This window comes from Macaca nemestrina, chromosome 7 (genome assembly GCF_043159975.1).
Source record: "Macaca nemestrina isolate mMacNem1 chromosome 7, mMacNem.hap1, whole genome shotgun sequence".
NCBI lineage: Eukaryota > Metazoa > Chordata > Mammalia > Primates > Cercopithecidae > Macaca > Macaca nemestrina.
The window spans coordinates 140,164,789-140,181,757 of NC_092131.1; the positions used below are offsets into that span (position 1 = coordinate 140,164,789).

General features: G+C 33.2%; 1 protein-coding gene across 7 annotated transcripts in view; it reads left to right on the forward strand.

The window, feature by feature from the left end:
• The window catches only part of LOC105489206 (vacuolar protein sorting 13 homolog C), a 196,008-nt gene that overhangs the window by 110,617 nt on the left and 68,422 nt on the right, over positions 1-16,969 (forward strand). For all 7 annotated transcript variants that reach the window (XR_011626463.1, XM_011753896.2, XM_011753907.2 and 4 more), the window contains 11 exons: positions 753-906; positions 2,835-2,947; positions 5,936-6,105; positions 7,445-7,692; positions 9,285-9,514; positions 11,045-11,137; positions 13,486-13,851; positions 14,222-14,308; positions 15,597-15,746; positions 15,914-16,178; positions 16,795-16,955. Coding sequence is in view for 6 of the 7 variants with exons in the window: in XM_011753896.2 (XP_011752198.2) it covers positions 753-906; positions 2,835-2,947; positions 5,936-6,105; positions 7,445-7,692; positions 9,285-9,514; positions 11,045-11,137; positions 13,486-13,851; positions 14,222-14,308; positions 15,597-15,746; positions 15,914-16,178; positions 16,795-16,955 (2,037 nt within the window). In the remaining variant the exon portion in view is untranslated. The remainder of the gene's footprint in view (positions 1-752; positions 907-2,834; positions 2,948-5,935; positions 6,106-7,444; positions 7,693-9,284; positions 9,515-11,044; positions 11,138-13,485; positions 13,852-14,221; positions 14,309-15,596; positions 15,747-15,913; positions 16,179-16,794; positions 16,956-16,969) is intronic.

The following is a 16,969-nucleotide window of genomic DNA, read 5'->3' on the forward strand; positions in this document are numbered from 1 at the left end:
AAAGTTGGTATTATGCCTATTTTAGAGATTAAGAAACTTGAGTTAAGGACATTAAGAAACTTTGCAGACAAGACAGCTTGAAAGTGGTAGAGTTGATACAGATCTGCCTGACTCAAAGCCCTGGCTCTTTTTCTTTTTGCCACACATACCCTTTTATGAAGGTAAGAGTTAATATGCTACCTGCCTATTTTTTGTTCTTTAAACATTCTTTGTAGATACATTTGTTTTTGTTCTAAGTGGTATTATTCTTGATAAGTTAAACAAATGTTTTATATATGTTCAGATGCATATGTACTGAGATTAAGAACTAAGTAACAGGAGAGCATCTTTTTACTTTTTGGTAGAGACTAGAAACTGAACAACACTATTCTTGTATTGAGTTTTCAGGGGAGTAAATAATATAGAAGAAGAAACTGGTGCTGGGTGAGGTGAGAGAGAGACAGAATGGAGATGGGAAGATAGGTAAAGGGGACAGATAGGCACAGGTTCAGGAACAGGAAGACATAGTAACAGATAAGCCATAGAGAGTGTTGGAGTACCAGAGGCAGGGGCCTGGATATGGGTGAAGGCAGAAGTGTGTGTACACATAGTAAACAAGGTGAAATACTTCTCTTCTGGTAATTATAGTCCTAACTCTAACTCTCTTTTTTAAGTAGGTGAACAATTAATTTGAAAAACCACAAATTGAGATATAGATATGATAGTCTGCATTTTTTATTAGTTATAGTTAACAAATTATTGGTGGTTTCTAGGTTGCTCTCAGTGAAGATGACTTGACAGTTTTAATGAAAATTTTGCTGGAAAATCTTGGAGAAGCTTCCTCACAACCAAGCCCTACACAGTCTGTGCAGGAAGCTGTAAGAGTGAGAAAAGTTGATGTTTCAAGTGGACCTGACCATCTCAAAGGTATAAATTGATGATACTTACTTTATGGAGAAAAAATTAGTGTTAATGTCATATTTATATTTAGTATTTTTCTGGTTGTCCAGCACAATGTGGTATGAACTAATTCAGTATTGTACTACTTACTGTGGAAATTTGGCTGGGGCTGGGATGTTTGTATGTTGTCTGCTACAGGGGAAAGGGTCACTTGTTGGCATGTGCTTGTTTACCCTTTACTAGTGAATGCTAAATTTGCTGAATTCACTACGCACTGAGGTGGCGTATCTTGAGAGAAGAATCAAACTAGATAGGCAGTGTGGTAAGGTCCCAAAATAATTAAGAGAGGAAAGGACCTTGGTATCACGTATCATACTCAGGTAATTGAACCATGAGAAAGGAAGGTATTCTTGTAACAGCTTTATTTATCTGGACTTACTGGAGCATTATGTATCAAATACATAAGATAATTTTTCAGATCATTACTTTGAACCTATTAAAAGCAGTGAAACTTTTGAATTCAGCCATTTTAAAATAATTTTTCTAAAATATAAGGTTTCTTTTTGATTTCTTAAACAGATTATATTAAATATAATTTCACTCTTTTTTCATAATTTAAAGCCATTGATGTGAATATTATGTTTTATTAGACTGTAAATAGGTTAATATTTTCATGGCTGGAAAGAGATGAAGTACCCCTTGCCCATATAATGAATGGTCCTGGTTGCTGTGCTTTTCTAATGCTCTCATACCGTCAGCTATTACTTCAAATGACAGTAATTGATAAAACTACCAGTTGATACACCGTATCAACACTGCTTCTCCTATAGTTAGGCTAGGTGTGTTTTGAAATCAGACAAGCAAATGACTAGAACAGTATGCAAGGTTTCTGGTTTAAGTGGATAGTTTTAAGTATTGCATAAGCTTGATGAGGTCAACATCTCCCCAGGTGAAGTTTGTGCCACCGTACAGACAAATGCTAGATAAACAGGCTGTTGTTATAGTTAAACAGGAACTATGTAGAGATGAATAAACTATTAACAGGCAAGCCTTACGTGATTAGTGATCTCATTATGTTCAGCCATGATCACAATCATGTATCTGGTTCTTGCTATATGGACACCGTGTCACTTGGGAAAATTTGTGAATTCAAATGGAAGCTGTAAAGATGATGAAAATTAGAATATAAATTATTTCCAAGAAAAATAGAATTTTCTAACTTGGAGAAGGCTTATATGGTTAAAGTTATGCAGTATTTGTTTTTCCAGTAACTTTTAAAAACAGACTGTTCTATAGAATGACAAAAAATTAGAGTCAATATTGAAAAAGATTATAGCATCTGTCCATAAGAGTGATTGAAAGCAAGATCTATTCAGATCTGTATGCTCTATCTAAAGATGAGGGAAAAGACTAACTTCCTGAAGTCTCATTTGTCTCAAAATTCCAAAGCACCCATTCCTTTCCCCTGCATCATATGTGAACTCTGTTTGATTTTGCTATTGAGTTTTATTCTGTTCTTCTTATAAAGATAACGGATTGGGTAATATAGGTAATTAGAGATAGTGAGAGGTGCATTAGGCTAGCAGAGAATCTGTTACTAGTTGTCTAATATAAGGCAAAGTATTGGACTGTTCTGTGTCTCCAATTTCATAATGTCTTGAAAATGGCTTGTAGCCAGTAAATGCCTTGAAAATTAATTCCCCCTCTTTAAAAAAATTTTTAACATAGTCTGCCTGTGCCTCTTTGTACATTTATACTAAATATATATGGAATAGTCATTGCCATTTTTAAAATTTAACAGTTGGAATGTAATTGCCATTTTTATTAATTGTCTCAATATGATTTACAGAATCCCAGAAAGCATCATATAAATTTAGACTAAGAAATTATCTCATATTTAAAAATATTTATAAAATTCTGTACCTACTTAAAAGATTTTAAATTTTCACCATTAGAACAAGAAGATTGGACAGACTCAAAGCTTTCTATGAACCAGACTGTCAGTCTCCAATTTGACTTTCACTTTGAATCTCTTTCCATTATCCTTTATAACAATGACATTAACCAGGTATGTAATACATTTCTGTAATTAGAAATAAATCCTTAACTCTTGATAGTCAGTTTTAGAGTGTTGGCCTTTTTTTGTGGGACTTTTCATTGAAACATTTAATATGTCTATAAAATTCTGTTTGGCCTACAGAATATGCATTGGTCCTGCCCTCTATCTTTACTTTGTTAGTGTTTATAATCTTACAAGGCTAAGGCAAAGTACTCAGGGTTTTATTTCTTTCCAAGTAATATCAACACGAAAACACATTTTGATTTATTAACAATAGAAGAATTTTATATATGAGTGATTATTTGTACAGTTTTATTACATAGCTATATATATATATATATGTATATATAATGACTTACGAATAATTTAGTAGTGACTTTGGAGCCTTACCTGATTATTTTTAAATTAACAATGATCCTTGATATGTAAGCATTCATTGTGTTTCTATTAAATAAATGTTATATGTTGTAGATTATGTGTTAAGGATACTAATTAAAGAATTGAAGAACCAAGGTCTTATGCCATGATGATTTGAACTAAATAATATGTCAGTGGTATTTTAGAAAGCTATTTTTTATTATGCAGATATTTCCTTCCAGTAAATATTTTTAATTATATTATGTCATACATTAATACCTATAATACATACGACATATTTTAATATCCATATTCTGTATTGATTATAGATTCAACAGTGAGCGTATACTCTAATTGGGCAGTGAACAATATACTCAAATGGACATTAACAACAGATACAGATTATGGGTATTGTATCTGTTAATGTCCTTTTATATGAAATATGTTCATTCATATTTCATTTCATTTACTACAAATTATGCAATATTCATACATTGTTACTATTGAATTTTGGGCTTGTATCTGTCATTTATGTGATGAACTACCTTATTTTCTAATGTTTAATGCTCATTACAACATCAGAAAATGACCTTACTGAAAATGAACAGTTAAATTCATTCTTCATTTTACTTGGTACCATCATTCTGCTGGTTCTTCAGTCTTAGAATCTTGATGTCTACTTTTATTTCATTGCTTGTATACCTTCCTTATTCATTGAGATGCTGAGTACTGTCAGTTTTTTCTTTGAATAAACATTTACTTTTTTCTATTAATTCTCACTGCTGCTTTATTTAAAACTCTTCTTACACTTGTAGTACTGCAATGTTTGATTTTACTATTGTTTGATTTTTTACTTTCATCCATCCTAGATATTCGCACAAGTTCAGTTTCCTAAATGAATCTCATGTAGACATTTCCATCTTCCCTTTCCACTAATAAACATTGTGTTATATAATCTGAATTTCATCTTATGGAAAGAAATTCAGTGGCTCCAAATTGTCTACAAAAGGAAACCATATCAATAATCCTATCAGGAAACAGTAGTGTGTTGTGATCAGTAGATGTGTCTCAGGTCATTTCTATTAATGGTTACAGAATAAAAGTTTGTGAATTATTTCCATTTTCATAAGTTAAAGGCATTCAAAGTTTACCAGTAATAAAGTCATTCTGACCCAATCGTATGAACATACTATCTTGAGTGAGAGAAAGGGTGAAGTTCTAACCAGTGTGCCGATGATTGCACATACCCAGCACCCCTATTATCAATGCCAGGGTCTCTAGTAAGCAATGGTGATGGATGTTCATCACTTCCCTGAAGGTTTTTGTTTGTTGATTGGTTGGGTTTTTTTTGTTTTTTTTTTTTTGTTTTGTTTTGTTTTTAATTCTGGGCATGCTGAGAGAATTTGGAATTATATGTTAACGGTAGAATAAAGATCGAGGTCTGTTTTTCTGTACATGAAAATTTAAATATTTAGTTTAGGATTTGAGACTTTGATTAGGCCTCTGTATTTCTTTCTAGTTTTTTCCCTACCATTCTTTAATCGGAGTATCCAAGCCCAATCACCCTGTATCCTGTGTCCTCAGAGCATCTTGAATTGTTTGTTCATGTTTTTCCTTCATGTAGAGTGTCTTCTGCCACCCTCTTAGCCTATCTGATCCCACTCAGCCTCTGAGGCTCTATTGAGTTCTCACCTTCTTCATGAATTTTCTCCAGCCACAGTGATCTCTTCAACCTCTCTGAGCTTTTACTATTTATACTCTTTACCTAACCACTAAATGGCCTTTGTGAAATGTGAGAAGATATAAATATGAATGAATAAAATACTGTATGTCACAAAATATTTAATCATTTACAACTAATAGCATCTTATTGTGATGTTCCTTTTAGTGTATTTCTATTTTGTTTTCTCAAGGAATTAGGGTGTATGCTCGCTCACATCGTCTACCATGCCTTACTCTTTCTCGTAAACCTCATAAATCTTATCACTGTTTTTTAACAGAAGAGCTCATTAAATATTTATTAGTTAGAGGCCAGGCGTGGTGGCTCACGCCTGTAATCCCAGCACTTTGAGAGGTGGAAGTGGGCAGATCACGAGGTCAGGAGTTGAAGATCGACTTGGCCAAGATGGTGAAACCCCATCCCTACTAAAAATACAAAAAAAAAAATTAGCTGGGCATGGTGGTGTGCGCCTGTAATCCCAGCTAGTCAGGAGGCTGAGGCAGATAATTGCTTAAACACAGGAGGTGGAGGATGCAGTGAACCGAGACTGCGCCATTGCACTCCAGCCTGGGCGACAGAGTGAAACTTCATTTCCAAAAAAAAAAAAAGAAAAAATTTATTAGTTTGATTAATTGACAGAACTTTCCTAATTATTTTTATTTGCATTAAACCATAAATCAGATAAAATTTTCTATACTAAGCATTGTTGAATACTCACACATATATGTATTTATTTGTATGTACAGTTATACTCACAAACATGCATATTATTCTCTGTTCCATTCAGCTGTTTTAGCACTCATACTTTCAAAATTCATGAGATCAGTTTGCCTTTAAGCTTTGAATTAAGTAATATGTTTAAAAGTAATTATATAATATTTAAAGATAATTGATTCTTTTGCTTGAAAAATGTACCATAGGAGTCCGGAGTTACATTTCATAATGACAGCTTCCAGCTTGGTGAACTCAGACTACATCTTATGGCCTCCTCGGGGAAGATGTTTAAGGATGGCTCAATGAATGTCAGCGTTAAACTTAAGACATGCACCCTTGATGACCTCAGAGAAGGAATTGAGAGAGCAACATCGAGGTTTGTCAGCTCTGAATTTGCTATACATTATTTAAGGTTGACATTGCACCTGGCATGGCTGCCAGGTGTTGCTAAGCTAGGGATCATCAAAGGAAGATCTCTGTCTTTTCCATCATACTTCCTGATTTGAATTGCATTAAGAAGTAGTGCTAATATCAGATTCAGCTGCTTTAAAGGTTAAGTTAAAGGGAAGTTTATAATAAAATGGAGTAACATCTTTAGAATGGGAACTAAGAGAAAATGAGTTTTAATAGTTAAATCCACATGGGGTGATATATTTGGTGATATATTTTTCTAAATTCTTCCCAGTAGGCAGAGTTTTGTTTTAAAAAAGGCTTCAAGCTATGGATTTTGCCTCATCGTGTTTATTTTGTTCATGTCTTTTTAAAACAGTTATGCAAAATTTCTTTCAAAGTTTTAATAGAAATAGAATCTCTAGTGCATTCACATCATCAAGCCATTTTTGAAAGGGTGACTTATAAAGTGGGAAATATGTAATTTTCAATAGCCTAATTATGTTTTTATTTTTTTCTCAAGTAATGAGACATAATATTTTGTATCTGATTTTTTTTGTTGTTGTTTTTGAGAAAAACTATGTTGCTACTTAAACTTGGACTCCATTGCATACATATGGGATACTTGTGAGCCTTTGGTTTTTCTGAGAGATGAATAAATGAGGAAAGAGTGCTGTCATGCACCCAACTTTTCTAGTTTGCAAATTTTGTGTCTGGAGTAGCTGTCCACAGCTCTCCAGGCAAGGGTGATAAACGCTATCATCTGTTAGGTAGCCTGCTTTTTCCAGTTCATGGGAGGACGTGGGGGAACTGTAGTCGAGCACACTTGATAAACACTTGATGATTTGAATTATATTGAATACTTTCGGACTCAAATTTTCATAGGATGATCTTTGAAGATAAATTCCTTCAGGGAGGTTTTATTTCATAAAATAATATAAAAAGGCTGCCTTATATTTTGTGTGACTACACTGATGTGTTTTGTTAATTGCCCAAATTCCTTTCCGGCCATTATTGGCTTGTTTCTCTAGTATTGCATTATAATGTAATACTCAAGAATTGCATTATAATGCAATAACATATATAATTCTATTATAATATAAGTATAAAATATTCAGTAATTGCTTAATAACATATATCTTGCTTTGGAGATTAGTAGTCTTGTTTACTAATGGATAATAAGATTCTATTTAATGTTGACCTGTTTTCTATACAGATTAGAAACTGAAAGGTGAGAGAGAGATTATTGAGATATATAGGAAATTCTTCATCTTTTTTATTGTTTTAGCAAGAATAAAATAATGAATAGCATATTTTTTTTTCAGAATGATTGACAGAAAGAATGACCAAGATAACAACAGTTCTATGATTGATTTAAGTTACAAACAAGACAAAAATGGAAGTCAAATTGATGCTATTCTTGACAAGCTGTATGTATGTGCCAGTGTGGAATTTCTGATGACTGTGGCAGATTTCTTTATCAAAGCTGTGCCTCAGAGTCCAGAAAATGTGGCAAAAGAAACACAGATTTTACCAAGACAGACTGCCACAGGGAAGGTCAAGACAGAGAAAGGTTGGCAGAATTTATCTGTCATAGATGACAACTTGTGTATTTTGACAAGAATTACAAACCAGAAAAAAGAGAAATGAAGAATTTAAGAATGTAAAATTAGTCTTTTAGGTTTAAGCATATTCTGTATATAAACTTTAGCTTTTTAGTTTTTAAAAACATTTTAAGAAATGTTTTAAAATGGAAACATTTTTAAGAGAGAGGTACAGTAGAAATTGGACTAATGGCCAGGAAACTCCACTTTGGTTCCAACTGTGCCATGAACATTTCTTTACTGATCCAGAAATGAGGTTAATTTGGGTCAGTGGTTAGTGGTCTGTTTTATAGGTGGGGAATCTTATTCAAAGAAAACATGTTGAGAATTCTAGCACATTGAAGAACAATTGGAAACATTGAAGCAGAACATGGGGACTTTGGAGGACCCAGCAGGACTTCCCTGGATGTCAGCTTAACTCCTTAAACTCTGGAAGAGTTTGCATGTCTGGTCTTGGTGTATGCTGAAGCCACTTTCAGCTCTATACTTCTTTTATTCCAGCATTATCCAGTAGATCAGTGATTCTTTCTTTTCTTTCCCTTTCTTTTCCTTTCCTTTTCTTTCCTTTCCTTTTCTCTCCTCTCCTCTTCTCTCCTCTTTCCTTTTTTTAAAATTTTTAAATATTTTTTAAATTTTTTTGACATAGGCTCTCACTCTGTCACCTAGGCTAGAGGGCAGTGATATAGCTTGGCTTATTGTAATTTTCGCCTCCTGATGTGAGTTCAAGCAATTCTCCCACCTCAGCCTACTGAGTAGCTTGGGTCCACAGTTGTGCACCACCACACCTGGTATTTTTTTTTTTTTTTTTTTTTTTGGTAGACATGGCTTTGCCGTATTACCCAGGCTGGTCTCAAACTCCTAGGCTCAAGCAATCCACCCACCTCTGCCTCCCAAAGTGCTGTGGATTACACCTTGCCCCTGCCAGATCAGTGACTTTTCTATGTTAAATTATAATTGTCTAAGGTCAGATATTTTTCTCTCTAATATATAACCCAGATTGGAAAACTAATATATCCTGGTAAGAATGCTATTTTTAAAATTTACCTTTAATATTTTTAAAATAGTGATCATATCTGGTATCTCTATATTTATATATGCTTTGAATATATTTATAGTATAGATTATATGATATTGACTATGGACTTCTGGGTGAAATTGAAAGAAACAAGTAATAATAATCTCTTTTATCGGGTCTCTTTTCCTCTTCCTGATATTCTTCTTTCCAGTTTTCCCCTTCCCCTGCAAGATAGTATATACTTATGCCTGTGTACATGCACATACTTTAATTCTGAAAAAAAAAAACTTCAAAACAGGATTATTCTTCCTGGGTCAGAGTGGTAATGATATTCTTGGGACAGGGATCAGATTGCCTTATCTTGCTCAATCTGCAATTGTTAATAATCATTTAATACTTAGTATTAATCAACCAATTAATATTGTCAGTTTCACCATATCTGTTATAGAAAAACATTGAGAACAAGTTAACAACTTGTAGATAACATGTAGTCAAATGAAAAGACTTACCTTAAACTTTTCTGGTTCCTGTCGTTTGTTTCTTCAGATGACTCTGTTAGACCAAATATGACCTTAAAGGCCATGATCACAGATCCAGAAGTGGTATTTGTTGCCAGCCTGACAAAGGCTGATGCTCCTGCTCTCACAGCGTCGTTTCAATGTAACCTTTCCCTGTCAACATCCAAACTCGAACAGATGATGGAAGCTTCTGTGAGAGATCTGAAAGTGCTCGCTTGCCCTTTTCTCAGAGAAAAGAGAGGGAAAAACATTACCACAGTAAGAATTACCTTGTGTCCTAATCTTGGGTTGAAGAATGTCAGAAATGGTTGATTCATAGAATCCTATAATATGAGAGTTCTGCAGGGACTTTAGAGATTATTTATTGTGAACTTGGGGTTTTACATATAAAGATATTGAATTCCAAAGATGTTAAATGACAGCCATGGCTGCTAGTGACAGAACTGGGGACTACCTCCAGAATAGTTTTATTTTCATTATACCATCTTCTGTTGAGTAGTGTTTGAATTTTAGTACAAATTAATATTCTTTTTCAACTGTTTCTTTTGTTTACTGGAGTATAGCTAATGAATGAATGAATGAATATTTAGGCCTAGAATGAAAAAAATTAAATTGGAGTCATCTCGCCAAAAGTGATGGTGTTCTGTTATTAAAAGTGAATGTCAATTATGTTTTCACATTATTATTGAAAAATATTATTTTAATCAGTTAATTACCACACCAATTATTTTGTAGTATTTATAATTTTATGGTAAGAGAATCATTATATTATGTGACTTATTTGCAGTGGTATTTTAAATTTAAAAAATATGTGGACAAAGTGACTTGCATAAAGAAAGTATGAAGTCTATAATATTATCATGAAATATTCTTTGACAGGATAATCTTTTTACATGTCACCAAAAGCTTATATCAATTAGCTCTTCCTAATTCTTTCTCTTTTAGGGACAAGGGTCTCACTCCGTCACCCAGCCTGTAGTGCAGTAATGCCATCTTACCTCACTTCAACCTCAAACTACTGGGCTCAAATAATCCCTCTGCCTCAGCCTCCTAAGTAGCTAGGACTACTAGCCAGCTAGTTTTTTTTTTTTTTTAATTACTTTTTTGTAGAGAAGGCGTCTTGCTCTGTTGCGCAGGGTGGTCTTGAACTCCTGGCCTCAAGCAGTCCTCCTACCTTGGCCTCCCAAAGTGCCGGGATTATAGGTTTGCACTACCATACCTGGCCTTATCCTATTTTTTAAAAAACTGGCAATTATGCAGTACTAATTGCTCCAGTCAGTTCAGGTACAAGCTTATTTATTCATTTCTTTAGTGATATATAAGAATATAGCTTCACAATTTGAAGATTTGACTTTTATTCTAATAAAGGCCTTATATGATATTTCAGACTGACCTGTCAAACATCTGGAAACTGTTTACTTACCTACCTTACCACAGTCTTTAGCTCACTTTTATCGTTATTTCAAAGGTATATTTTATAGAGTCTATAATTTAAAAACTATTTTAGCAGAAAGAAACATTTTAAACAGTAAATGTGCTTTATTACTTGAGGATTTGGCATGATAAATTAATCGGAACTGCTTAAAGTGATTTACCAATGTTCACAGATTTCTCATAGTTCAGAAGAGTCTTCACAACAGAGTCTCGGCTAATTTATTTTTGCTTTTTTGCTTTTAGTGTAATAGCAGGCTGTAAAGATCCCAAGTTAAGTAAGACATGGTTCTTGTAAGTGTGTTTTACATATATAATGGATCTATGGAAATGTGAATTTTGTTTATCTGTTTATAGGTCTTGCAGCCCTGTTCTTTATTTATGGAAAAATGTACGTGGGCTTCAGGAAAACAAAATATAAATATTATGGTTAAAGAATTTATAATTAAGGTTAGTACTTACCGTATTCTTTTTTCTCTTCACAACATTGCATATTTGCAGTTGAGACAGTATCTTTTGATGTCTCTCATAACTCAAGCATTATGCAAGTCACATACTCAGTAATCCGTAACTTCTAACGTGAAAGTATATTTTTCTTTAATGCAAATGTTTGTACTTTTTAATATCTACAAATGATTGGGGTAGTTTTGCTCTATTATATTTGCATGCATGTGTTGGGGAGGTTGAGTTGGAGGAGGGAAGAGACAGGTGGGAAGAGAAGGGAAGAAAGGATGGAGAGAAGAGGTTGTTATTACTTTATTTGTAATAAGTTCTTTTTAGGCTTTTATTTGATATATAATTTGATTGAATTTAATAACTATATTATTTGGCTTCAAGTATTTGTAATGACAGATGTACACTAGAAATAATTATTAGAGTTTACTGTTTTTTTTCTCTGCATTTAAAGTATCGAAAAACAGTAATTGTTTTCCAATGGTATTCAGGTTCTTTAAGTATGAGCTCATGCCCAGTCATGAATAGAAGATATAGGATACTTTCTGCAATCTATTTCTCTGCACAAAGGATACAAAAATGAGTCCTTTTTTGGTTAATTGCTTAATTTTTGGTTAATTGGTTAATGCCAGTAATGGTAGTAGCTTTACTTATATAGGTCCGTGACCAACAGTGATTGAACTGAGGCTCAAACTCATTTCATTTGAAGTACCATGTAAATATCAATTTAGTTTTTTCTCAACATTTTAAAATACTGGATAGTCTTAGAATATATATTGTTAATGGATTTACTTTTAAAAATATATAAAGTAGTAAATGAGGGGAAAACTCGAATTTGCATGTATTTTCTCTTAAGGTACTAAGTTAGGTGCTGGTGAGAATTTCCATTCTTTGTACTTAAATTTATGATTGATTCAACAAACATTTTTGAGCTTTTACTGTTTATAAAAAAAATGTCCTTTACAAGGCATTGGGGATATGTAGCCCCTGCTATCAAAAAACTTAATGACATATGTGGGAGAAAGAAAGAAATCAGAGATTACAGCTTTCAGTGCTAGAGGCATGGCCAAGATTTAGTTGAGAGCACAGGTATGGGACCTTTAATTCAGACCAGGACATCAGGCAAAGCTATGTAGAAGCAGGACTATTTGATGTGAGTTTTGAAGGGAGATTAAATAGATGGAGAGTATGGAATGGTTAATCCAGACAGAACTGATAATATGCACAAAGGCAGAGGTGTGAGAAAATCCGTTAAGATTTAGAGGGGTGGTCACATATGGCTGGAGAGAATGGTGTGGTGGAGTTGTAAGACTGGAAGCATTAATTATAAATGACATTAGTCAGACAAGGAAAAAAGTTGACAAGTTAGAAAAGCAGTACATACTAGATCTTGCTTTTGATTATATAATTTATCGCTTTACATTTTAAGTAAGGATTGTGAGAAGTGAACAATAAAGGGATACAGTTAACTTACTTAACTTAGTATTTTGCAAACTTTGGGAGAATTCTGGCTAGGTGGTTGAATAGGCACTAGGCCACAAAGAGCTTTGCATATTAAGCTAAAGAAAGTTTGAATTTTATCCTGTGGGATACAAAAGTTATGGGAAGTTGATGAAGATTTTAAACAGAATGACATACTCAGCTTTGGGTTGTAGAAAAATTATGCTGGTGGCAGTGTGGAGGGTAGGCTGAGAAGGTGTTGGGCATAGAAGATATCATCAGTGTAGAACTAAGGTGCAGTAATAGGAGGTGAGGGAAGTGAGCAAAGAAAGGCACTATCCAAAGATAATAAGAAATTTGCAGATCTTGGAGTAAGTCAGAGGAGAGCTGTGATTTCCAGTCTTCTAGTTTTAGTAAGGCAAATTTATATCTTTTTCTCCCTTTTCTTTTTTTTTTTTAAAAGATCTTGTTGCATACCGATATTTATGTATATCTTGACAAGGGTCACACACTTTGTGTTCATGTAGCTGATTTTAAAATGAATTTGTTTATGTTTCTATACTTGTCTATTCACATAACACTATTTTGCTCTGAACTGATCAGTTTAACTTTAGATTTTGACTACCGACATATAATATTAGTTACTCAATTCCAGATAACCTGAGTAGAAGTCAGTGCTGCATGATTACTTGGCTTGACACATAATTTTGTGTTCTCTCTTGTTTTTCTTGGTTACGAATTTATTCAAAATTTAAATTAGTTACTTTAATTTAAAATTAAAATTAATTTAATTTAATTTAAAAATGTCACTTATAAATAATGTATGTCACTTAAAATCATGTATGTATATATTCTCATCTGGGAAAGAATTTATTATAAATATTTTTCTGTTTTCTTTTTTAAAGATTTCACCCATAATTCTTAATACTGTGATGACAATCATGGCTGCATTGTCTCCAAAAACAAAGGAAGATGAATCCAAAGATACATCTAAGGAAATGGAAAATCTTTGGGGTGTCAAATCGATTAATGATTATAACACTTGGTTTCTTGGTGTTGACATGGCAACAGAAGTAACAGAAAGTTTCAAAGACATTGAACATTCATTGATAGAGGAAAATTGTGGTGTTGTTGTAGAATCCATTCAAGTTACCTTAGAATGTGGCCTTGGACATCGAACTGTACCTTTATTATTGGCAGAGTCTAAGTTTTCAGGAAATATTAAAAATTGGACTTCTCTAATGGCTGCTACTGCTGACGTGACACTACAGGTATGGCCACATCACTTAATACCTTCAGAGACAACTTCCTGAAAGTGCAGTTTTGGAATTAAGATGTATACACTTTTCTTGTTTGTGCATGGCCACCATGAGTACATATGTGAATAGATATTTTATTCTGACATTTAATTTGTCAATGTATTTTTTTGATAATTATTTTTTAAAGATTGATTTGCTAAATAATTTGTTTATGACAATAGAGTAAGAGAGTAAAGGAAAATACACTCTATATATTGTTAGATGGGTTTTTTAAATGGCTAATGATATATAACGTTAATTACTCAATAGTTTTCCTATTAGTTACCGAAATATGTATTTAAAGCCAAAAGACTGTCTTATAATTTTGTGTGTGTCTTTCCAGGTGCACTATTACAATGAGATCCATGCTGTCTGGGAGCCCCTGATTGAGAGAGTGGAGGGGAAGAGACAGTGGAATTTAAGACTTCATGTAAGGAAATCTTAAAATATCTTTGGATAGAATGATACTATGCATATTCATTCTTAGTTTTTGGTTCAGTGATTCTTAAGATGTGGTCTAGGATCCTTGAAGCCCTTTTAAGGGCTCTGTCCATGAGGTCAGAACTCTTTTCATGTATCATTTTCATTCTCATTCTCTTACGAGTGTAGAGTGGAGTTTTCCAGAGACTACATGAATGTGATATTGCAACAGATTGAATGCAGAACAGAAACGAGAATTTATCTGTCTTCCCTTAAGGCAGGCAGTAAAGAGATTTGTGTATGTTCCTCTTCTCACTGTATTTTTAAATTGTTATTTTTGATTAAAAATGTTATTTATATTAGCATGTAATTTTTATTTTTAAATGAATATTTAATTTTTTTCAGTTTTAATTGTTAGTAGAGTACATATTGCTAGATACAACATAAATGAAACTCTTAGTGTAATCAGTGATTTTTAAGGGTAAGACCAGAATATTTGAGAATTGTTAATGAACTCTTTTGTGTTATCTTTTTATGTTATTTTTTGAGAACACCTCAGAAACCTAGATACTGAAGCACATTATTTCTTGATTAAAAGGAACTAGAGTCATATATTGTTAAGAAATTGTCATAGCATACTTCTTTGGGGCAGCCTTACTAAGGAGTCGGGCACTGAAACTGACTCCACATATTCTTTTGTTAAAGATAAGTCACTTAACCTGTGTTCCAATTTCCTCTCAATAAAGAATACTTTTCTGACCTGCCTTTCTCTGGCATAGGGAGGCTAACAAAGAATGTTTTACAAGGCTTTTGAAATGCTACTAGAACAAAAGCTGATGGAATCTGATGGCTAGTTAAGTGTTTATTATATTAATACTACTTATTTGAAGGTGTTATTGGGTTAAAAAACAGAAAGAAACATTTCCAGGTGGCACCTCTAATAGGTACCAATTTAGACTTCAGGGTCCTCTTAGATTGCTCATCAACACATAATCACCAGTTGGGTGACACTGAAGAAATAGCTGTGCTCTGAGGAATGCATAAGAGACAAATATTGTAGCTGGCTTTGAGTAATTTCATGGCATAATTCTAAACTTTTCCCCATGCTTGGACTATACCCTGAAAGAATGAACGCTGATTTCCATGAAATCAAAGTGAAGCATGGTATATTTTTGAAAATAAGACTTTTGTGAAGCATTACTATAAAGTGATCAGTTTAAGAGAACTGAACTCTAGCATTTTTATTTTATTATCAACTGGCTAATAATTTAAATTTGGTCTGTTATTTTTCTTCGTAGGTAAAGAAGAACCCAGTTCAGGATAAAAGTTTGCTGCCAGGAGATGATTTTATTCCTGAGCCACAAATGGCAATTCATATTTCTTCAGGAAATACAATGAATATAACAATATCGAAAAGTTGTCTTAATATTTTCAACAATTTAGCAAAAGTATGTCTGAATCTTGCTTAGAATATTTCAAGTGGAATTTTAAAAATGAAACATGTAATTTTTTTGTCATCAAAATTAGCTTCCAAAAAATGTGTAATGATGGTATACATTTTGGAAATAATGTATACTTTTCAAAAATTTAACTGTGATGATATGTTCCTTTTCAGGGTTTTTCAGAGGGCACTGCTTCTACTTTTGACTACTCTTTAAAGGACAGAGCTCCTTTTACGGTAAAAAATGCTGTAGGTGTTCCCATTAAGGTGAAGCCCAATTGTAATCTCAGAGTAATGGGCTTCCCAGAGAAAAGTGATATTTTTGATGTTGATGCTGGCCAGAATTTGGAACTGGAATATGCCAGCATGGTACCTTCAAGTCAAGGGAACCTATCTATATTGAGTTGTCAAGAAAGCTCCTTCTTCACTCTGACCATTGGTATGCTGTATTTATTTTCTTTTAAGGGCATCTTAGCAGTTGTTGGTGTGGGCTTATTTTTAATAAAATGTGAAAAAACATTTTGCTGCAGATATCTGGAGATACAACATTTGAAACGTATAATTGCTAACCTCTTGTTTCTTGTTTTCTAAACTTGAGAAAATTTAAACTTTATTAAGAAATACTTTACAAAACTAGATTATTTTTATGCCCTTAAATAACATATATATAATGTATGTTTTATATATATATAATGTATTTTTAAAAAGATTGGAGTTTAATGAGGAGAGAAAATAGCTGTATTCAGAAGTCTTACAGTATTAACACTGTGACAAAGAAAAAGATTGTTGCTGTATAATTGAGAGAATAAGAAATAAGTTGGATTTTGTTTTTATATTCAAAACTCCAAGAAAAATTGTTTTCGGTCAAAAATTTTATAACAGTAACTGGTCTCCTTTTTTTAGTTTATGAGTCTTAGAAAAGCAATTTGTGGTGATCATTTCTAGTGATGAAGAAAAATACTCATCATTATTTTGAGGTACTAATGATTATTCTGTCATAGAGAAACATTGGCAAATTAATATTTGGAATTCTTTTCACTTATGCACTGCCTTAGTACCTCATGGATATACAGAAGTTGCAAATATCCCTGTGGCCAGACCTGGACGGCGATTGTATAATGTACGGAATCCCAATGCCAGTCATTCTGACTCTGTCTTGGTACAGATTGATGCAACCGAAGGGAATAAAGTAATTACTCTTCGCTCTCCTCTACAGGTAATACTTCAAAG